This window comes from Equus quagga, chromosome 11 (assembly GCF_021613505.1).
Source record: "Equus quagga isolate Etosha38 chromosome 11, UCLA_HA_Equagga_1.0, whole genome shotgun sequence".
Taxonomy (NCBI): Eukaryota; Metazoa; Chordata; class Mammalia; order Perissodactyla; family Equidae; genus Equus; species Equus quagga.
In genome coordinates, this window is record NC_060277.1 from 46,876,670 (window position 1) to 46,901,242 (window position 24,573).

Genomic DNA, 24,573 nt, shown 5'->3' on the forward strand with positions numbered 1-24,573 from the left:
TTTGGGTTTCTTTAAAGTGGAATGAAAAGTTAGACGCTCAAAGCGATCTGACTGCAGAATTCTTTTAGACTTTTACTTTCCCTCCCTCTCCCCAGTGTGCTACAGTTATATCGCCCACATCTAAGTCACCGGTGATTTTTTTAACAATTAGCTTTTATCTAGTCTGAAATCTTTAGTTTTCAAAAGAATAGTAACTCATACATACTATTTAATTAAATGATGTAACTAGAATGACATGTATGAGCGGTAGAAATAGCCCTGTGATCAGACACAGTTGCCCTTGGGAGGCGCTGGCCCACTGATTGGAGCGGAAGTGTGAGCGTGTTCAGGCTGCTTTAAGCGTTCACGGTGGATGGGCGTTAGGAAGACCATGAGCGGGTTTCTATTCTCAGTTTCTCTCGGGATAAATGACTTTGAAATTTCCTCATTATCCTGCCCACTTTTTCTTCTCCCCTTAGAATACTGCACTGCTTAGTGTGGCACAGAGGTGAACCATGATACGCTTTCCTCCTGGTAAAGTCTCAGGTGTTTATTGTTGTCCAGAAAAAAAGAAACTGTTTGGAAAAAAAACAAAACTGGTAGCGAATATAAGAGGGTTTTTAATAGTAAAGATGTTCTAAGCATTAAAAAACAGAGTGGTGCTTAATTTCTGTCCTCTTGAGTGTGGCCTGGACTTACTGACTTGCTTCTGAGGAATAGAGTACAGAAGGAGAAGTAGGAGCTTTATGAGTAGAGTAAGTGAGCAGATAACACCTTCACCAAGAGATCAAGGTTAACATTACCAGTGATAAGTTATGTTGATAGAATGCACCCTCTGATACGATGTGATGAGAAGGACACTTCGCCTCTTTGGTTTTCTTCCCCTAAAACCCATAACCCCAGTCGAATCTTGAGAAAATGTCAGACAAACTCAAATTGAGGAATGTTCTCTAAAATACCTGACCAGTACCCTTCAAAAATCCCAGGGCCCTGAAAAATAAGGAAAGACTGAGAAACCATCACACACCAGAGGAGACTAGGGCAACATAATGACTGAATGCAACAAGTTGTCATGCATCAGATCCTAGAGGAGAAAAAGAGAACGTTAGCGGAAAAAACTACCAAAATTCAGATAAAGTCTGTAGTTTTGACAAATCTTCATGGTTATGTAAGATACTATTAACATTAGGGAAAGCTGGGCGAAGTGTATACGAGAACTCTGTACTTTTTGTAACTTTTCTGTAAGTTTAAAATTATGCCAAAAAAGTTTATTGAAAAATATTAATGGGAGAAATCACAGAAGAAAGGGTTAGGTGATTTAAAATGTAAGACATGTAAACCAAATTAAAAGGCAATTACACTAAAAAATATTTATCACAGATTATAGACAAAGGACTAATATTCTTAATATAGAATATACGTTTTATAAATTAATAAGAACATACTAATACCTTATTGGAAAATAGTCATCGATCACAATTCACAGAAGAAACACAGTAGTCGATATATATGAAAGCCAGTTCAATCTCCCCAGTAATTATAGAATTGCCAATTAAAGCAGCATTGAGGACATTTTCACCTATTACGTGGAAAAATGATAGTATTCAATTCTGGAGAAAGTAGGTGGAAGAATTATAGATTGGTATAGCCTTTTTTGGAAAGCATTTTGCCAATACAGATACTGGGTTTAAAAATATGCATATCATTTGTGCTTGTACTCTCACACTTATAAGATTTTTTTTCCCCATGGAAATAATCAGATATATACACAAATTTTCTAATAGGAATGTTCATCACAGGATTGTTGATAATGAAAAACTCAAAACCCAAATATCTAACAGTTAGAGAATGATCTAAAAAGTTTTGGTGTACCTATGGAGTAGAATGGAGTCAATAAGAGTCATGATGTAACTAAATAAAAAATACAGTATGTGTATATCCTCTGATCCTAGACTTTGCATGCATGTGTACAACTATGCCTCTTGAAAGGATGGCAAGGAAATATACCATCATATACAAAGTAGTTCCTTATCCTTGGTGGTAAAGAAAGGGTGATTTTTGTTTTCTTTATACATCTCTGCTTTTCAAAACTGTCTATAGTGAGTATATAGTACTTTTGTAATCTGGGTGTGGGGGGAATTAGCATTGCAACCAGTGTAGTTAATGAGTTTTTTTTATGCTGATTTAATTAAGAAAATGCTACATTTCCATTTTGTGCTGTAAAAAATAGTTTTTCCTCTTTCCACTAGGAAGCTCCTCAGGGTGCTCCCGCTGCCGAGTGAGAACTGGGGAGCTCTAGTTGGAGAATGGTGTTGTCATCCTGACCCCTTTGCTAATAAGCCGCTTCATCCTCAAGAGAATGACTGTTTTATTGGAGACATTTTCGTCTTGGTGAATTTAAGAAGTGATTTGTGGCAGCCAAGACCTGAGCTGATCCCGCTGGAGACACACTGTCTTTCTTCTGAGAACCATTTTCAATTGGTAAAATATCTTTTCAAAATAAATGCTAATTTAGAGGTTGGTTTAGACACTGGTTTCCCCAGTCCTTTCTTAATTCAGGGCATCTTACACAGACTGTTCTAAAGACTGAAATCCATTATTTTCAACTGCCTCTGTTCTCCAGCTCTGCTCTGTTGATCTAGGAAGGACATATGGCCTTGAATGGAAACAGTCACAGGGCCTGGAGGAGGAAGGGGAAGACGCCCTCTTCATGCATAGAATTGGAAATGTTACCATTTTCCAAAGAAAATGCTCTGCTTTCTTGTTTTTAGGACAATAGTATTCCAGAATCCAAGTGTATCTTCTCCTCATAGTCTGATTTAAGTTAAAAGTGTTCTCTTGCTGCAGGATGTCTAGTATGGACTTAGGCCTGGGTATTTTCGTGTGCCTACCGTAGTCTGGACTTGTGCTGATGTCATAAAAGCAGATGCCATCAAGGAAAAAGAGGAAATGGAGGAGCCCAAGCGTGGAACTAAGGCTCGCGCTGCAGGCTCTGAGTTGGTGCCTGACAACGAGAGGCCAGGTGGCTCTCGCTGTAAAAGTTGCTTTAGGGAGAAAGGAGTTTCATCTCACTGCAGAGAACAAGTGGTTTACCTCATTTTAAAAGGAAATCCATGGCATTGACTTGGCCCTGGTGAGAAATCGTTCCCCTGATGGCAAGTCAATATGGATGTGATTTAAAAAGTAAAGAAAATCATTGCCAGAGAATCTTCATTTTAACGTGATTATTCGTAGGAACAAAAGCATTGCATGTTAAATTTTATTTAGAACTCACTTAATTTTTGTAGTGAGAACTGAGCCACTTCAGGAAATGCTCAGCAGTTGGGCAGCTCTTAGGTTGTAAGTTAGTTTATAGAACTATTTTCTGTTTTGCAGGAGATTAAGGAAGTTCATCAAATATTGAGGTTAAGTTGTGAGAATTATTTATGTGCCTTATGTCTCATCATGAACACACGTCCCTTTATCTAAATATGGTTCATTTTGAGTTATAGTACTTTAGCCTTCTGTGTTTTTCAAAGATGAATGGTCAGAAGTTAATATAAATCTGTTATAATTATGTTTAATATGGTTATATTAAAATTATAGTTTAATCGAAATTCATATACGAATACTTTACTATTTTATGTGTTTTAACTTTCATTTTTATGATTAAGCTATAAATTTTTAAAATCTTTGGAAGGTGTGAGTAGAAGAGGAGTGGATAAAGATTAAATAAGAGAAATGTGTTTCCCTTTTTGGTTAAACTCTGCACTCTGTGGAAGTATATTCTTCACATTTGCATCTTTATCAGTTACTTGATGCCATTTGCACGCATTTCTCTTAATTGTGAACAGCCATCGTATGTGTTAAAGGAAGCCCTATCATATTCAGACATTACGGTTTTTAGTATCAAAAGACTATGGGAAATTACTATCATGACAAGCTACTGTTGACAAGATTGTTTTCAAGTTAGCCTAGATGGAAGTCGCACTTTAATTGCATATTGCAACAACTGAAAGAGTATGCCTGTGACCAAAATAGTAACATAAATTTGGAAGGACTGCTTAAGCAGTGCTCTCAAGGCTCCTGTGGGAACAAGGCCGCTCTGTGCTATTGGAAACCTATTTCTCATCTCACCCAGTCTGGCCATCTAGCAGGGTTTTGAAATGTCACATGGTGACACAGCATCCTAATGGTATCTCTTGGGACACATTTTTTTGGCGAGACACTATCAAGGGTCCTTAGAAATTGAAACAACACGAAGGAAAATAAAAACGAGGACAAGAGGCTAATCCGCCTCTCTGAGCAGCAGTGCCATCTCTCAGATATATTGACTTAATTAGTCCACAACAATGTCTTTCTTTGATGTTTGCTCGTAGAGTTCCCACACTGTTAGGCTGCTTCGTTGCACAACTTGCTTTATTATTTCCTTTAAGCTTAGGTCAAAAAAAATATATTACAAAGCAGAGTTTCTCTTTAAACGAAATTAAAAGCGTTATAATATTTTAATTAAAAAGGTCTGATTTTAAAAACAGTACAAGCAAGCAAACGTAAAGTCCAACACTTATTTCTTTCCTTCTGCCCCCCCGAGAATGTCCACGGTGTTATTTGTGCCTGTGTAAATGCAGCCAGTATATAACTTTTGTTTTCAAAAGGGATCTGTTGAAGATTTTCCTATTCTCGCATCTGTTTGTTATCTCTTGTGCTATTTCTCATGTCTGCCACCATAATAAAATTTTTGCATCTTAGGATAATAAAGGTGGCACCTCAATCTTTTATAAGATTGATCATATTATTCCAGACTTAGAAAGCATGGCCACACTTAGGACTTAATTCTATTCTTTAAAAAACAAATAAAATTGAACTTTGATTTTATTACAGCTGGCAAGTATGACTAACAGCTTTACCTTTTCTTTTCTTTTCTGGGGTACTTAGCAATAATTTATTGATTTTGGTACTTTGTTTTATTAAATCCATAAGGGTATCTTTGTATTTTCTCAGAAAAATGTGCTATTGAACTTTGTAAAGATTCATAAATGTAAACAAGAATAGTACTATGAATTTCAGTACCCCAGTCATGGTGGTTCATGAAGTATGTTCTATCTGTCCCTTTTTTATTTTTATTTTTTTGCTAAAGTACTTTAAATCAAACCCCAGACATTATGTCATTTCATCCCTATATGTTTCAATATAAATGTCCAAAAATATGGAGTTTTTTTATGTAACCACAGTGTCATTTTTACACCTGACAAAATTAACAGTCATTACTTGATGATATGATGTCAGGCTATATGTAGATTTTACCAGTTGTATTAAAAATATCTTTTACTGTCAGTTTGTTTAAATCAAAATCCACACATTTGGTTCTTTGAGGTAATTTGCTTTTTATTGGTCAGATTTTAAAATCCTAATTACTCATATCTTGAAAAGGTAGAATCTTCTTTTAAAAACAAACCAACAAAAACCACTTTTCCTGCTTCATTGAAAGATAAGGTGAAATGTGTTGTAAGAGCAATTATAATGAAATACATAAACATAGAACCTGATGAAAAATTTTGTTTCGAATAGAAAAATCCTTTCTTCTCAAGCATTGCCACTTTAACACCCTATATTAGTTTTTAGTAAAGCCCTTAGCTTTTGGTAAGATTTAATGAGGATGGTCCAGTTTAACTTGTACAAAATAGAATCCTTTAAAAAAGTGTCTTTAATACCAATTTGGAGCCATACAGATAGATTTTACTGTAAGAAAGCATGAAACTGCCAATGTCAAACTTTACGGTTGAGCAAACCTGGTTTCTGAGCTGTCTTCTCCCTGTAACCTTGCCTGGACCCGAGCAAATTGACACCTCCCTTGGCTTTTATGTCTGTGGCTTTTGACTTTTTTTGACCTCTAACTAAAGTAAGAAGTACACTTTTTTTCATAAAGATCTGATAATACACACACACATGCACACACACACTCCTCAAGTAAGAGTTTCTTGAGGCAATACTTACCCTTTGGTTGAAGCCCTGTGATATTTTCTGTTGTATCAGGTTGTAGCCCATTGAGTTGATTCTGTGAATTGGTTTGAAAACCAGTTGGCATAATACTTAGAAGCACAGGCTTTAACATCTAGGGGACCTGGATTCAAATACTAGCTCTAGCAGCACATCCATGGAACTCAGTTTAAATGTGCTTCTTATACATCTTTTCAGGAAATAGTTATTTATGCCAGGGGAAATATAATTATACTAGTTAGTTAAGACTTATTCTTAGATGAATACATATGTGATGTCACGTCAGAAAGTCACTGTCCTTCCTCTCTTAGACCAGCACTCTATTCTAGGTTTTCCAGGATGGGTAAGCTCAAGTGGTCAGAGATGCAGAACTTCCTTCTCTCTGCCCACTTTTACATGACTTCTGCCGTGCTGCAGTATTTGTGGGTGAGAGGAATGTTGTCTGGCTTTAACAGAGGTATTAGTAGGGATGTGAAAAGAGCATTCTTTTGTGTGCTTAATGACTAGATGAAGGCTAGCTATTTTAATCTGTATCCTAAATGATGAATTTGGATTTTCAAAGTTTGAAAATTTTTGTTTTGAAATTTAAGAATATTTCAGGAATTTGTCCCAGAACACTATTCATCACTCCAGTTACAGTGCATACTTAAATAGGAAAATAGAATTATATGAGCGGGTTAGGTATTTTTAACTTCTGATGAGTGGTTATGAATTATAGATTACTTTGACATAAGTTACACTGGACTAGGAATCAAAATAATAGGAATTCAAGTTGTGATTCTTCTGTTTTCTAGACATGTGAGTTGGGGCAAGTCAGCTACCCTCACTGCCCTTCTTGCCCACCATCTGCCTGTTCTAAGTGATAAGGATGTTTGGAAATGCTTTTTAGAAATGTAAGGTGCTTCTTGTTCAAATTATGTGGCAACATTGAAATTATCAAGAAGTGGCTAGTTTGGAAAAATCAATCCAGTCATTATTCTGTCTTTAGACTAGAAAAAAATGATCTCTGTGCATGTGAATTAAGCATACAAGCTAAATGTATTCCCAGTATTTAGTAGAGGGCAAAGTAAAATGTAAAGTTCAATGTATGCTCTAGAGACTATGTTAAAATTATATATTCCTTTTAAGAAAAGCTGAATGACATTTAAATGACATTTTTCTGTTCTACAGAAACCAAAGGCAAATACCAAAGTAATTTGTAAGCGTTGCAAGGTAATGTTGGGAGAGACCATGTCATCAGGTGAGAATTTCAAAATAAAAAAGCCAACATGATTATCCTCTTGTTAAAAAACCAGTAGAAGGAGATTTTATAGGAAATATGTATGAAAGATGGATGACTAAATATGTTGTAGAATTGATGCTGTTAAAAGTAGAAACCAACTAGCATGTCGTCCAATATGCCAAGAAGTTTGTGTATTTTGTTCTTTATAAGTACATAGTATTGAGTTTTAAGCATTAAGAAGTTGGATCATTTTCAGTGTCGCATACCCTTTTTATAGATATAAAGCAATGGTATAAAGTTTGTACTTGGGTCTGTTTAAAAGAAGATTGGAGCTTATTTTCTTAATACAATTCCTCAATCAGAAGAGTTGCTTGCCAGAGATGCTTGAAGAGTCGCTTTTCTTGGCTGCCGTCGGGCTCAGGGCTGTATTTTGGGCCTGGGGGTGGGAGAGAACCTGTTGAAATGGAAGAAGACACATTCTGAGTTTTGTACTCTGTTCCTTATCTTTTTCCCAATGGTATTAATTATATTTTATATAAAGTCTATGTTATACCACTTTAAAATACAATAATGAAAATCCTGATAATTAAAATGCATCACTATTTAAAGATATGGTATAAAAATGTCTAGAGAGCTGCAGTATGCTGTGTTAGCTTTGTGGGTGATGAATGATTGTTTTTAATATAATTAATTAGAAGATGTGATTTAAGTGAAGCTGTTGTACTTAAGGGAAGACAGATGGTGATATTTTTTGTTTGTTTTTTAAAATCATCAGAATCTTGTAAGCAGTTACTTGCTCAGAGTGAGCAGAAAAGGAAGAATGAGTACTAGCAAAGGTTGCCACCCTCAATGTCATTTTTGGAGAATGAAAAAAAGCCCCGTAGGCAACAACTTAGAAAATTTTAAGGCTTCCAGTTAAATAAGGTGAATTGACTTTTTTGATTCTTTCCTCTCCTCCCTGAAGACCGGTTAAAATATCAGTTAAGGATTAAAAAGGATGTACATTCAAAGAGAAGTGGAGAGGAGGCAACAGTGATGCTAACAACAGGTGAAAGCAAACTTTGTTTGGAAGCTGTAAAGCTGACGCAGGTGTGGGCGCGCACTTGGCCGTGTGGAGGAACCTGTAGTCCAGGTGTCTACGGGAGGTCGTGTGGGTGAGGAGTGAGCCAGCACTTACTGCAGAAACCCAGAACTGGTCCGAATTTGAAGGCAGCGGGCACCAGGGAAGGCAGTAAATATTTGTTGAAGGAATGAGTGAATTGAGCATCAAACATCCAGCTAAGAGAAATTCTAGAAAGAGATTGGAGACAACAGGGTGTAGGAAATTGTTAAAGAACAAGAATACCAAAAACACCATACAAGGCTATTTTCCAGAGCTAGGGTTTGAGTTTCTCAACTGAAACGGCCCATTAAATGGCTAGTATAATTAATGGAAGGATAACAGGGAAGCTTCTCAAAGCCGCGTCATTGAGTAATTTCCGAACACCAAGGAGGAAGTTTCCGGAGAGGAAAAAGCAGGTGGTGTACAAAGGATTAGGAACTGGAATGGCACTGAGCTGCTTAACAACAGTGTTGGAAGCTGCAAGACATGAAGCAATGCATTCATAATTTAGGAGGAAAAAGATTTTCAACCCAGAATTCTATACCTGGTCAAACCATCGTCAAGTGTGAAGATAAAAAATACATTTTTGGAAATACTAGGTCTCAAAACGTAGACCTCAAAGGTATATTTTCCTTAGGAGTCTACATAGGATATCTGTCACCTGAACTAGGGATTTAACCTCAAAAGAGAAGACGTGGAATTCAGGAAACATTATCTAACACAGGAAAGTAAGGTAGGGAAGTCCTGGGGTGAGGGATGTGCATGCAGCAGGCCTGGAAAATAACAGCCTGGATTGAAGCAAAGGGAGAAAAGACTGCAAGGAAGACTTTTTCACTGATAAATTCATTGGTTCGTTTGACCACATGTAACAAATAATCTTAAGACAATCCATTTCATCATATAGGAAGAATTAGCTAAAGGTGCTTGGAAAACTAAACAAATGAAAAAGAAAGCAGTTATGCACTTCAGAGAATAAGAAATTTGAACATAAAGGAAATATTTCCATGGTATTATTATGGTCATAATAATGTAAGCACTGAATGTTGATTTGACCAAACATCTTAATGATGTAATACATAAGTATATTAGGAGATCAATATGTATGAGTGTGTGCATGTGTGCGAGGGTGTGATGTAAGAGAACTGCACCCACATCTACTCTAAAAGTAAACCAGTAGGACTCCATTTCCAAAAACAGTAGCATAAAGAGAATGGGCAATTCCATTATGCAGACAAGTACAAAACTGTACACGTTCAAAAAATTATTAACCACCACCACTGGAAAATGACCAAAATGAAGCAATGATTTGAGAAGTGTTTAATTATGAAAAAGTGCTGCTGCATTTGGTTAGAATGGCAAATTTTTGTTTGGGAGCATTGCCATCCTCCCCTCTCCCCCCTACTTGGGCAGGAAAACCCCACAGCATTATTGTCTACAGAGAGTGGATTTGGTTCAGGGTAGGCAACAGGGAAACTAGAAATTTGAGAAGGAGATTTTAGAAGCAAGAGGACCAAGGAGGGACAGAGATGATAACTTCTTCACACAACTCTGGCTGACTGCTAAACTGTACGTGCGCACGGAAGATGCCGGAGAATCCAATGAGAATTGAGGGCCTGGGGACGCCTGCATATTTACTGTGCCTTTGATTACATTTCTCAATCCACACACAACTTGGGCAGTGGAAGGTGGAAGCCTTACTGGCTATTTGAGCAGAACCTCTCCCCAAATTATTTGCTTACAGCTAAACTGTGCAGATATAGTAAATACTCTCCAGGGAGCCAGGCTAAACAAAATAAAACTGAGCAGAGACATTAGTGGCTACTGTGGGAAGACGTATTCCACACTTTGAGTCTAGGCTAGTTAATTGACTACTTTACGTATAAACCACAACCCTTAAAGAACAAAATAAAATCCCAAATTGCTACAATGTGTTACATAAAATGTCCTACTTCTATCCAGAAATTATTAGACATGCAAAGAAACAGAAAAGAGTGATTCATACTCAAGAAAAAAACAAGACTCAATAAATAGGTGCTAAGTAAGCACAAATATTAGATTTAGCAAAGATGGTGAAGCAACTATTATAAATATGGCAAAGAATTAAAAGGAAAGAACCTCTTGAGTCAACTAGTAGCAAATCTCAATAAATTAGAAACTTCAAAGAAAGGACCAATTGGTAATTATAGAGCTGAAAAGTACAGTAACCGAAAAGAAAAATTCACTACATTAGCTAAACCACATATTTGACATGACAGAAAAAAAATCATTGAACTGGAAGATAGATTTAATAGAGGTTAACCAATCAAAAGAAAAGAGAGAAAAGAATCTGAAGCAAAATGAACAGAACCTATGAGATTTGTGGAAGAATACTAAATGTTTCAATAAACGTGAAGTGGAATTTCAGAAGGTGGGGAGAAAAAGAAAGGATTGGGGAAAAAATTGTAGAAAAAATGGCTGAAATCTTGGCAAATTTGGTGAAAAAAGATTAACTTTCAGATCCAGGAATTGCAATGAATCTCAAGTAGGATAAACACAAAGAGCATCTCACCTGGGCACATTGTTGCCAAACTCGCAAAGGCCAAAGATGAAGAGAGAATCTTGAAAGTAGCAAGAGAGAAACAAAGTATCACATATAGGGATTGCATGATTCAACTAAAGCAGACTTCTTAGAGAAATGACAGCCAGAACACACGAAAATGAGCTATTCAAAACGGTGGGGGGAACAAACTCCCCAAAACACCTGTCAGCCAGCAATTCTGTATCCAAAAAAAACTGTCCTTCAAAAACAAAGGCAAAATAAGGACATTTTCCTATAAATAATGGAAATAATACATTACTAGCAGACCTTCTCCACGAAAAATGCTAAAAGAAATTCTTCAGGCTGAAATGACCGACGCTAGATGGTAATTGGAATCCATAGGAGGGAACGAAGAGCAAAATAAACGGAAAATTGGGGGTAAACTACCTCAAAAGCAAACTTGAAAGAGGTTAGCACAAAATTGAAGCCACCTTTTCACTGCAATTTGCCAGTCTTCTAAAATTAGAACTTTTGTTTTGGTTGGTTTGAGAAGTAAGGACAGAAATCAAAGACACAAGATGAGAACCTGGCAGGTGACTATCTGCACAAAAATATGAAAGCCTAAAGGTCCATACCCTCACAGTGAGGGCGAGTCAGAAGTGGAACAACCCTGTGAATTACAGATAGGTTATCAATCCTTTGGGACTTAGGGAATTTCAAGTCTTGAACTTGGTCTAGACATAACATCATGTGCCTGGCAAAATCAAATGCAAATCACCTCTGGAGGAAAATACCTTCATTGTAAAACTCATATTATTCCCACAAATAATTTGTCAAGTACAGTGTTTAGCATACAACCAAGGATAAATAAGCACACAAGTAAACTAGACTTCCATCAGCAGAAACTAACAAAAACGGCAAACAGTAGAAACAGACTTATGCTATTAGAACTATTGAATGTAAACTGTAAGGTAACCAGGCTTACTATATGTAACAATATAAAAGACAGGTTTAAAGATATTGAAAGGAAAAGGCAACAATATCAGTAAAGAAATTTGAAAAAGATCCACCGTAGAATTTCTAAAAAATATATTATAATTGAAATTAAAAATTCAATGGGTGGTTTAACAGAACATTAGGTACAAGTTGGAGAAAGAATTAATGAACAGAAGATAAATGAGAAGAAAAACCTGTATTCTAGCACAGGAAAAGAGAGAATTGCTGAGAATTTTGCAAAAGTGATGGAAAAAAAACAGTGTACAGATTTAAGAGTTCCAATGAATTCTAATTAAATGAGGCTCAAGTAAGGTAAATAAAATATCTTTAGCTGTACATGTCAGAGTGATCCTGCAGAAAAATAAAAAACAGAAAAAATATTAATAGCAACCAAAGAGAAATGACAAATCACCTTCAGAGGAACAGCAGTAATGGAAGTTTGAAAACAGCAGAAAGATGCTTTCAGTGTGCACGGAGAAATAACTGTTAATCTAGGATTTTATATCAGATGAAAATGTCGTTCAAGGATGAAGACAAAGATAAATATATTTCCTGGCAAACAAAAATTAGGACAATGTGCTACTACTAGTTTCTTATTAAAAGAAATCCTACTTGTACCTCAGGTAGAATAAAATGATCCCAGATAGAAGGTCTAAGTTCCAGAAGGATTAGTAAAGAGAGTGGTAAATATGTGGATGATGCTAAATGAATATTAACTGTATAAAATTAATAATACCTCTGAGATTAAATTATTGAATTAAATTATAGTTTAACAACAACTGGGAAAAAGGGATCACTTCATAATGTTAAAGGGTTCAATCCTGTATCTAGTAATGTAACTTCAAAATAGTAAAGTGAAAATTGAACTTCAAGGACAAATAAATAAATTTATCATCATGGCTCTAGATATATGATGATCTGTTAAATTGTCCATTGATTTTTATTTTTTGGCCCTTTTCTGTGTGTTATTTTGAGCAATTGAAAACATTTTCAGGAAATCTACCAGCAACAACTTTCTTTCTTATTAAAACAATTAAAAATTTTTTGTCACACCATTTTTAATGACTACATAGAATTCTCTTGCCTAAATGTGAAATTGTTTATTTAACCCAACCTATTGTGAATTTTTAGATGTTTGTTTTCAGTATTTTTCTGTTAATATTAAGAACATCTTGGGGCTGGCCCCGTGGCCGAGTGGTTAAGTTTGCGCGCTCTGCTGCAGGCGGCCCAGTGTTTCGTTGGTTCGAATCCTGGGCGTGGACATGGCACTGCTCATCAAACCACGCTGAGGCGGCATCCCACATGCCACAACTAGAAGGACCCACAACTAAGAATATACAACTATGTACCGGGGGGCTTTGGGGAGAAAAAGGAAAAAATAAAATCTTTAAAAAAAAAAAAAAAAGAACATCTTTATAGGTAAATTTTTGCAGATATCCTTGAGTATTTCTTTGAGATAAAGTATTAGGTGTTTAATTATAGTGTCAAAATATGCATACATTTTTAAGGGCTTTGACAAGAGGCTTTCCAGAAATCTATCATTTTCTATTCTGACAGCAGAATGTGAATTAGTGTATCCATTTCTCCATATCTTAATCAGTGCTGCACCTTATCATTTAAAAATATTTTATTCATTTCATGCTGAAAAATATCTCATTTTAATTTGCATTTCCTTCATTCAGAGTACATATTTTTCATGGACTTTTAAAAAATCCAAAATGGTTGTGTTTATAATCATTTCTATTAGGTATTTAGTTAACTGTTTAAATTTTTCTGTAGGTAAGTAATCAGATAACCAGGTTTGGTGAGAATTGTACATTAATAGACTCAGTGAGATTCTGGATAAGTATTAATGTGAGGTTCATAGCGTCCATGCATGCACTTTGGGTACTATGATTAAAAAGGCTTTTTCAGGCCTTCCCAGACAAACAAAGGCTGAGGGAGTTCATCGCCACTAGATCTGCCATACCAAAAGTCTTGTAAAGAGCTCTCCTATGTGAAACAAAAAGGCAAAGGTATACAGCACTTTAAGCAGGGTGACATTAGACAGATAGACTCAGAAAATTGCAACTCTCTATCAGAATAGGTTAGTAAACAATTAAAACATAAAGGTCAAAGAGAAAGACAGCATTAAAAATAACTATAACCACTTCAATTTGGTAATGAACTCACAATACAAAAAAGGATAATTTGTGTCACAAAAACATAGAAGGGGAGGAGGAAAAGGACAGAACCTGCATAGGCAAATGAACATAAGATGCTGTAAGCAGAAAAAGGACTATCTCATCTGTGAAGTCTTTTATACAATCCTGTGGTAACTACAAAAGAAAAATGCAGGGCATAGTCACAAAGCATAAAAAAAGAGGAAACTGAGAAACACATCACAGAAAACTACCAAACTCAAGTGGCAGACAGAAACACAAGGAAAGAAACAATGGACACAAAGAGCTAGCACAAAACAAAAGATAAAATGGCAGTATTAAGTCCTCACGTATCAGTAATCACCCTAAATGTAAATGGATTGAATTCACCAATCAAAAGACTCAGAGTGACCAGATGGATTAAAAACCAAGACCAAACAATATGCTGTCCCCAGGAAACACATCTCAGTGACTAAAAACAAACACAGGCTCAGAATGAAGGGTTGGAAGATGATGCTCCAAGCAGTTGGCAACCAAAAGAAAGCAAGTGTAGCCATACCTATATCAGGTGAAATAGGCTTCAAGCCAAAAAAGATAAGAGACAAAGATGGACATTAAATAATAGGAACAATCCACCAAGAAGATTTAACATTTATTAATATATATGTCCTAACATAGGAGCACTAAAGTATATAAAGCAACTGTTAACAGACCTAAAGGGAGAAATTGACAGCAGCATAATAGTAGTATGAGACTTTAATACCCCACTAACGTCAATGGATGGTTCACCCACACAGAGTCAAGAAGGAAACATTGGCATTAAATGAAATACTAGACTTGATGGACTCTCTCTATATATATGTATATAGAACATTTCATCCCAAAGTAGCAGAATATATAGTCTTCTCAAGTGCAAAGATAGACCATATGTCAGGAAATAAAACAAGTCTCAATAAATTTAAAAAGATTGAAATCATATCAAGCATCTTTTCCAACCACAAAGGTATGAAAATAGAAATCAGCTACAAGAAGAAAGCTGCAATAGAAAAGATCGATGAAACCAGGAGCTGGTTCTTGGAGAAGATAAACAAAATTGACAAATCTTTAGCTAGACTCACTAGGAAAAAAGAGAAGGCTCAAACCAATAAAATCAGAAATGAAAAAGGAGAAATTACACCAGATACCACAGAAATAGAAAGGATTGTAAGAGAATACTATGAAAAGCTATATGCCAACAAATTGAATAACTTAGAAGAAATGGATAAATCTGTAATCATAGAACCTTCCAAAACTAAATCAAGAAGAAATAGAGAATCAAAATAGACTAATCTCTAGTAAAGAGATTGAAACAGTAATCAAAAACCTCCCAAAAAATGAAAGTCCAGGACCAGATGGCTTCTTTGGTGAATTCTACCAAACATTCAAAGAAAATTTAATATCCTTCTCAAGCTCTTCCAAAAAGTTGAAAAGGAAGGGATGCTTCCTAACTCATTTTATGAGGCCAACATCACCCTAAAACCCAAAAACGACAAAGACAACACAGAAAAGGAAAATTGTAAGCCAATACCATTGATGAATATAGATACAAAAATCCTCAACAAAATATTAGGAAATTCAATACAGCAATACATTAAAAGGATCATACACCATGATCAAGTAGTATTGATTCTAGGTATGCAAGGGTGGTTCAACGGCCACGAATCAGTCAATGTGATACACCACATTAACAAAATGAAGAATAAAAATCACATGATCATCTCAATAGTTGCAGAGAAAACATTTGACAAGATTCACCATCCACTTAAAATAAAAACTCTCAATAAAATGAGTATAGAAGGAAAATGCTTCAACATAATAAAGGCAATATATGTCAAACCCACATCTAACATTGTACTGAATGATGAAAAATTGAAAGCTATCCCTCTAAGAACAGAAACAAGACAAGCATGCCCACTCTTCCCACTCTTATTCAGCATGTTATTGGAAGTTCTAGCCACAGCAATTAGGCAAGAAAAAGAAATAAATGCATTGGAATTGGGAAGGAAGAAGTAAAACTGTCACTATTTGAAGATGACTTGATTTTATGTATAGAAAACCCTAAAGAATCCACCAAAAGACTATTAGAAATAATAAATGAATATGAAAAAGTTGCAGGGTACAAAATCACTATACAAAAATCAGTTGCATTTCTATACACTAACAACAAACTAGAAGAAACAGAAATCAATAATACAGTCCCATTTACAATCACAGCAAGAATAAAATGCCTAGGAATAAATGTAACCAAGAAGATGAAAGACCTGTACACCAAAAAGTTTAAGACATTGTGGAAAGAAACTGAAGAAGACACAGAGAAGTAGATATTCTGTGCTCATGGACTGGAAGAATTAACATAGTTAAAATGTCCATATTATCTAAAGCAATCTACAGATTCAATGCAATCCCTATCAGAATCCCAATGACATTTTTCACAGAAATGGAACAAAGAATCCTAAAATTTTTATGGAACAATGAACGACCCCAGATAACCAAAGCAATTCTGAGAAAAAAGAACAGAGCTTGGAAGTATCACTTTCTGATTTCAAGATATGCTACAAAGCTAAAGTAATCAAAACAGCATGGTACTGGCACAAAAAGAGACACATGGATCAATGGAACAGAAATGAGAGCACAGAAATAAACCCACACTTTTATGGAGAGCTAATTTTCCACAAAGAAGCCAAGAACATACAATGGAGCAAGGAATGGTGTTGGGAACACTGCACAGCCACATGCAAAAGAATGAAAGTGGACTATTATCTTACCCCATTCACAAAAATTAGCTCAAAATAGATTAAAGACTTGAATGTAAACTTGAAACTATGAAACTCCTGGAGGAAAACATAGGCAATATGCTCTTTATCATTGGTCTTAGCAGCATATTTTCAAGTACTATGTCTGACCAGGCAAGGGAAACAATAGAAAAAATAAACAAATGGGACTACATCAAACTAAAAAGCTTCTGCACAGCAATGGAGACCATCAACAAAACAAAAAGGCAGCCTAACAATTGGGAGAAGATATTTGCAAATCATATATCTGATTATGGGTTATATCCAAAATATATAAAGAACTCATACAACTCAACAACAAAAAAACAAACAGTCCAATTAAAATATGGACAGAGGATCTAAACAGACATTTTCCAAAGAAGATATACAGATGGCCAACAGGCACATGAACAGATGTTCAACATCACTAATCATCAGGGAAATGCAAATCAAAACTACAATGAGATATCACATCAGACCGTCAGAATGCTTATCATTAAAAAGAGAAGGGTCAGGGACTGGCCTGGTGGTGTAGTGGTTGGGTTTGCACACTCCGCTTCAGCAGCCTGGGGTTTGTGGGTTTGGATACCTGGCATGGATCTACACACTGCTCGTCAAGCCATGCTGTGGTGGCATCCCACATACAAAATAGGGGCAGATTGGCACAGATGTTAGCTCAGTGACAATCTTCCTCAAGCAAAAAGAGGGAGACTGGCAACAGATGTTAGCTCAGGGCTACTCTTCCTCACCAAAAAAAAAAAGAGAGAGAGAGAAAAGTGCCAGCCCTGGTGGCCTAGTGGTTAAGTTTGGTGTCCTCTGCTTCAGCAGCCCAGGTTCAGTTCCCAGGCTCGAATCTACACCACACGTCTGTCAGTGGCCATGCTGTGGTGGTGTCTCACATACAAAAAAAGAAAAAGAGGAAAATTTGCAATGGAATTCTAGCTCAGGGTGAATCTTTCTCAGCAAAAAATAAAAAATAGAAAAGAAAAAGAGAAGTAACAAGTGTTGGCGAGGATGTGGAGAAAAGGCAACCCTTGTATACTGCTGGTGGGAATGTAGAGTGGTGCAACCTCTATAGAAAACAATATGGAGATTCCTCAAAAAATTAAAAATAGAACTACCATATGATCCAGCTATTCCACTTCCAGGTATTTATCCAAAGAACATGACAACACTAATTCAAAAAGATATATGCAACCCTGTGTTCATTGCAGCATTATTCACAGTAGCTAAGACTTGGAAACATCCTAAGTGCCTATCGATGGATGAATGGGTAAAGAAGAGGTGGTATATATACGTACAATGGACTCAGCCATAAGAAAGATGAAATCTTGACATTTGCAACAATATGGATGGACCTTGAGGGTATCATGCTAAGCGAAATAAGTCAGATAGAGAATGTCAAATACTGTCGACTTCACTCATATGTGGAAGATAAACAAGCACATCCACACAGAGAGCAGATTGGTGGTTACTAGAGGGGGAGGGGGTAATGGGAGGGTGAAAGGGGCACGTGTGTATGGTGACGCACAGCAACTAGACCTTTGGTGGTGAATACAATGAAGTATACGCAGAAGTCAAATGTAATGATGTATACCTGGAATTTACATAATTTTATAAACCAGTGTTACCTCAATAAAAATATTTAATTAAAAAATGTGATATTTTCAAGGGAAAAAAACAACTTTGACAACATTTAAAAAAAAAAGTCTTTTCCAGTGACTTCTAGGTTAGTGGCTACTCTACGGAAATGAAGAAATTGTATGACTGATGTATAGGTAAGTGGGCCATGGCTGTGATGTGACTGATTTGGAAACCTTCCACGAATGTGAGCAGAGTCTTGCTGGGCTGCAGGCCCTTGGGACGTGCTGTTTTGTACAGACACCAGGCCATCTGAAGGCTCAGGACTGTCTCCTTGTAGTCATCAATGCTTTGTCTTCTTAAACTAAGTCATTTTTTGAAACGTTTACTGAATGTTAATTTTGCCAGTATGTCGAATATTTACTTTGGAATGTCATAGTGTGAGACCAGCATGCCACCATATTAGTGTATTGGGGGGGTTAATTTTCTTATTTTTTGTTTCTAGAAACCACCAAGTTTTATATGACAGAGATAATTATTCAGCCATCTGAGAGAAATTTTCCCATCATACCAAGGTACAAATGGGAAATTATTTGGAAATTCATTTTTATTTATACCTCTATTTGGAAAAGAAAAATAAAAGCCTTTGAGAAAAGCTTCTAGATAGTTGAACCAAACCACACACGTGACTTGAGGATTTATTTGTGGTTTGCTTACCTGATGGTATTGACAAGTGTGCTCATATAAATCTTCTTATTCTGAAAGTTTTTTGTGCTTTTTTCTGTTTGCCATATATCCAAGATATTATAACGTAATCATAAATAGGTTTTTGAATAATTATGTCTGGTTTTAATTTGATTTATTTAAAATTTGAAACATAGGTCAGTTTTCAAATGACTCCTGTTTTTTTAAAAAAGAAAAAGTGCTTAGCCACCAAATCCATAGTATTTCTTTCCTTTGAATTTTTTTAGTTCACTAATAAAAGTTGACTATAATGTGTCTTTATTTCAGATTCTTTATTGATGTCTAAGAATTTTGGTAATCTAATTATGACCTTGGACTTTATCCTATCGTAAATACATTGCTTCTGTACCTCAGAGCTGACACTTTGAGGGGATCCAAATGGAAAACATTGCAGACAATACTGTCTGATGTTTGGAGGGAATTTCCCACCTTTTTTAGCTTAGTTCTTCACTGTTTAGTGTGTTGCAGCACGATTGGAATATTAACTTGTCTAACATAGTATTTTTCGTTCAGTAAGGGGCTATAGTTAGGTTTGCAGTGGAGAATGTATTTAAGATTGGAGAATAGGTTAAAGAAGAATGGAGCAAACACAAATATGAAAATATGTTAAAATCCACATGAGCACAGATTGTGAGGGAATGGGCAGCAGACAGAAAAGTCTGGCAGGCACTTGCCTCTGCTTTAGGTACCCTGGGGTATTCTGGGCTCATCTTGCCTGTTAGAGTTATCATGAGAGGCACGTTGTGAAAACTGATTTTGGTTCAAACAGGTCTCGGTTTGTCCAGAGTGTCATTGCCCAGTGTCTGGTGGAACTCTCCTCTGCTCGAAGCACTTTTAGATTCACTGTTCAAGGTCAGGATGGCAAAGTGTACATCTTGGTAAGAAATTATTTTACCTGGCTTTTTGTAGCTTAGTAATCCAGGGTTTCAGAAATTCTTTAGTTTTTGTCATTCTTTTTTCTCAATTCTTAGGTCTAGAAAATAAATGATCAAAAACTGAACTTTTAGTAGCAGTTTAATTCATAAATCAAACTCCCTTAATTTAGTAACAAATGACCAAATACCTCTGTGTGCTAAGTACTGGGGATACAGGGAGAAGAAACCTTGTTCGTGCTCTGGAGAAGCTCACGCCGCAAGATAAGGTTGTTCACTCTCGGCTTTTAGTAGCTTTTCTTGGTCAGTATAACACAGTTCTCTCTCACGTTTTTTTTTCTTATTTGATACTCTTATGTTTAAAATATATTCTGTTGCTCCAGGTTTTTTAAACATCGTGATAGGAACACTTAACATGAGATCTACCCTCTTCACGATTTAAATGTACAACACAGCCTTGTTAGTTAGAGGCACAGTGTTGCACGAGGTCTCTAGCGCTTATTCATCTTGCCTAACTGAAACTTTATAGCCTTTGGTTAGCAACTGTCCATTTCTCTCTCCCTCCAGCTCCTGGCTACCACCATTCTACTCTCTGCTTCTATGAGTTAGACTATTTTAGATTCCTCATATAAGTGCAGTCATACAGTATTTGTGCTTCTGTGTCTGGCTTATTTTCACTTAACATAATGTCCTCCGAAGTTCATCCATATTGTCACAATTAGAGGATCTCTTTTTTTGAGGCTTAATCATATCCCATTGTATGTCTGAACCATATTTTCTTTATCTATTCATCCATTGATGGGCGTTTAGCTTGTTTCCACCTCTTGGCTGTTGTAGATAGTACTGCAGTGAACGTGGAGTGCAGATATCTCTTCGAGACCCTGATTTCAATGCTTTAATGTTTGAGAAGCAGTGATACGTTTTGGAGGAGAGGCTCTGCAGTTGGCAGAATCATCCCCTACATGCACCACAAGCATCTAACATTACACTGCTTCTGTTAAAAATAATGTCCTGCAGAAAAGAATTTGAGACATTTATGTGAAAATGCAAGAATCAGGGCCCGAGTTTCTTCTCTTCCTCCACATCTGTTTTATTCAACAGTAGACACACCTTGAGCACTTCTTATTTGAGAGACACTTTTCTAGATGTTCAAGGTAGAACAAAAATACCTTCAAGGAACTCACAGGCTGGGATACGTGGTAGCTCGTGGAGGCAGGGCTTGAGTTGTTACTCGGTGTGGCTTTGTAGCTGGCCATCTTTTATGGGGACCTCATGCTGCTCTAATTCCGGATAATTTCTACCAAAAGCTAAAATATTTGGCTGAAGTTGTTACTAAGTGTACCTCATAATCATAGTGTGAAATCAGTTTTAATTTTCTTTTAGTGCAAGGTTTTCAAGTTAAAAATCAGGAGTAGAAACTTTTTAAACCTACTACCAGTTTAAATTTTAAAAACTTTCTTTATAAAAATAATACATTCTGGGAACACATTCAGACAACACGCAGAACGTAAAAGAAATGGTAGTTGGCCCACCTTGTCCCCTCTCCTGCCCTGTGATATCGTATTGAAGTTAAACATTATTAACAGACTCATATGTGTACTTCAACATTTTTTTCCCTATCTATATACAGCTAAATGTATATACACTGAGGTACTTGTCTGTTTGTAGAAAAACCAGGATGATGTGAGGAGCATTTTTCTTCAACATGCTTACTTCACACAACACTATGTCATGAGGATCGTTTCTTGTTAGTGTAATATCGAATGGACTCTTTAAGGACTAGAATTCCATCGTATGACTGTTAAAGACAGTGCTGCGATGAAGTAATCTTTGCCCATGCATTTGAGTATCTGTTTAGAAGCAGATCTTTCTAATCTAATGCAGTATTAGAATTTGTGGGTTTTATTTATTTATTTTTTACTTAAGGTAACAATGGTTTATACCATTATGTAAATTTCAGGTGTACATCATAGTTTGATTTCTGTGTAGACTACATCATGTTCACCACCCAGAGACTCATTACCGTCTGTCACCACACACATGTGCCCTTTTACTCTTTTCACCCTCCCCCCCCTTCCCCTCTGGTAACCAACGATCTAATCTCTGTATCTATGTTGTTTGTTTGTTGTTGTTGTTTTTGTCTTCTACTTATGAGTGAAATCATATGGTATTTGACTTAGAATTTGTGTATTTTAAACACTGATAGTTATCACCCTCCCAAAAAGTTGTGTTGATTTATCCCTTACAGTGAGACATTCTTGCCCCATCCAGATCCCTTTACTCAGCCGGCACACCCACTTCCCGGCTGCTGAGAGCGTGGGCTGCTGATTGCTCACAGCTGCCCTCTTCCCCAGAGACTTGCCCTTACCTGGCAGATGCCACCCTGCTGAGGAAGCTGCTTGTCCCCCCAGTCCCCCACCCCTGCACTAGTCAGCCACTGCCAGTGATTTGACCCTGGGGTACAAAAAGCTGGGGCCTCCTGTCTTGAGGTGGGCAGACTCTGTAGGTGCTGTTCAGGCTCCAGAGCTCCCCATGGGGTCAGGCTTAAGCCAGACTCCAGCTGAGCCCCTCAATAAATCACATGCATCAAAATCGCCAACCACTTCCACCAGCAGCGTGTGGGAATACGCATTCTAAACCCCTCTTCTGAGCTGCATGTTATCAGTCTGTTTGTATTTGCCAGTCTGATAAGTGAGAAAGGGTGGCACACAAATTTTACATTTCCTTATTACTAGTTATACTAACATTTTGATATATGTTTATCACTTATGTTCGTATTCTTTGCTTGTATTTCTATTGGGCTGTTTCTCCCCCCCGTACTGATTCCTAGGAGCTCTATTTATTATAGATAATAGCTTTGTTATATTTCTAATAAATACTTCTCTAAAAAAGGTTGATTGTCTTTTTTTTTTTAAACTTTATGATGTCAGTTGCTCTCCCAAATGTTGTGCTTTGAAAGGCTTACCCTATCTAAAAATTATATACACGATTCTCCTATTTTTTTTTGCTGGGTTTTTTTTTTTTTTTTTTGGTGAGGACAATTTGCTCTGAGCTAACATCTATTGCCAATCTTCCTCTTTTTTTTTTTTTTTGCTTGAGGAAGATCAGCCCTGAGCTAACATCTATGCTGATCTTCTTCTATTTTGTGTGTGGGTCATTGCCACAGCTGACTTGACGAGTGGCGTAGGTCTGCACCCGAGATCTGAACGCACAAACCCGGGCTGCTGAAGCAGAGGGGGCCGGACTTAACCACTTAGCCACGGGGCCAGCCCCTTTCACTGGTATTTTTCTGGTTTTGTTCTTTTGAGTGGTGGTATGAGATATGAATAGGGTGGTGATATACTCATACTTGGACTTTTCTCTCCTTATTTAGCTGTGGCTTTTAAACTCAGACAGTTTGGTGATCGAATCTTTGGGAAGTTCCAAAAGTATCAAAAAATTCCCGCTGTTGGAAGACATATTGGAGGCAGATTCCGGTTCTGCCTGGAACGCTGTCAAGGTCCTCTACCAGCCATGCATCAAAAGCAGGAACCAAAGGTAGGTTGTGCTTTTGTTTTCTCATTCCACATAAGGTTTTAGTTTCTGTTGCCGTGTTGGCGTTAAGAAGTTAATGAATTAAACGGTGCTGTACCACTTCCCTACTTGAAACTGCTAGGAATCATACTGCTAAATACTATGCTTTCAAAGTAGATTGAATTATTACAGATGATTCATTCTTATGCACAGAAAGCTTGCTTTTACTGCAAATAATTGGTCTTTTTCTTGTAATCTCAGCTGTCTGTCCATATGGCTGCAGTACTAAATCAGGCTTCAACAACTATGAATATTTACTGATAAGCACGTTCCAGGCATTCGGGATATAACAGTGAGCAGAGCACAGGCCCTGCCTCCTGGGCCGTCATTCTAATGGGGTAAGGCGGACCACAAAAAAAGACAGATACAAAGTCAGAGACAGATAGGGCTCTTACTGTGGGTCAGGCTCTCAGCCGAGGGCTCCCAGCTCATTCAAGCCTGACAGCACTCCTGTGGGGTGGGTACTATTATCACCCCATTTTAGAGACAAGGACGCTAAGACACAGTTGTAAATTACTCTAGTGAAATATAAAGCAAAGCAAGGTAGCTGGGGAGTGGTAGGCTGGGTGTAGGAAGTTGTCATTGTGTAGGAAGTTGTCATTGTGTAGTGAAGAGTCAAGGAAGGTTCCTCAGATAAGATGATATTTAAGTGGAAAACTTGACGGATGTGAAGGAGTGAGCCATAGCTGAGTGAAGAGCATTTCTGGCAGAGCGAACAGAAAGTGTTATTATTTGAACAGATTGGAAGTTTGCGCTTGTCTTGTACTCTCAAGTGAGTTTGATCAAATTTGTACTGAGAACAGAGAGATCCTAGTCTTTTTCAGGGAAGTAAATAAAATTTCAAAAATTATTGCTTGTCTTTTCTTTTTTGAATCATACAAGCAGTGAAAATATTAAATATTCAAACAGTAGAGACATAGATAAAGTAAAATATGAAAGTTCTCCATTGTGTCTCTCTCCAGAAGTAAAAAGTATGTTGTGTATTCTTCCATTCCTTTTTCTATTTGTTTTGCATGTTAACAATTTGAATGATGCATGTGTATTTTTTACACTTGTGAA

The 24,573-nt window shown here is 36.8% G+C and overlaps 1 protein-coding gene across 4 annotated transcripts in view; it reads left to right on the forward strand.

Moving 5' to 3' along the window:
• UBE3D (ubiquitin protein ligase E3D) overlaps nt 1-24,573 on the forward strand; it is a 155,280-nt gene that overhangs the window by 27,320 nt on the left and 103,387 nt on the right. For all 4 annotated transcript variants that reach the window (XM_046674351.1, XM_046674353.1, XM_046674354.1 and 1 more), the window contains exons 4-8: nt 2,229-2,460; nt 7,126-7,195; nt 18,831-18,900; nt 19,839-19,947; nt 23,315-23,478. In XM_046674351.1, the coding sequence (XP_046530307.1) occupies nt 2,229-2,460; nt 7,126-7,195; nt 18,831-18,900; nt 19,839-19,947; nt 23,315-23,478 (645 nt within the window). The remainder of the gene's footprint in view (nt 1-2,228; nt 2,461-7,125; nt 7,196-18,830; nt 18,901-19,838; nt 19,948-23,314; nt 23,479-24,573) is intronic.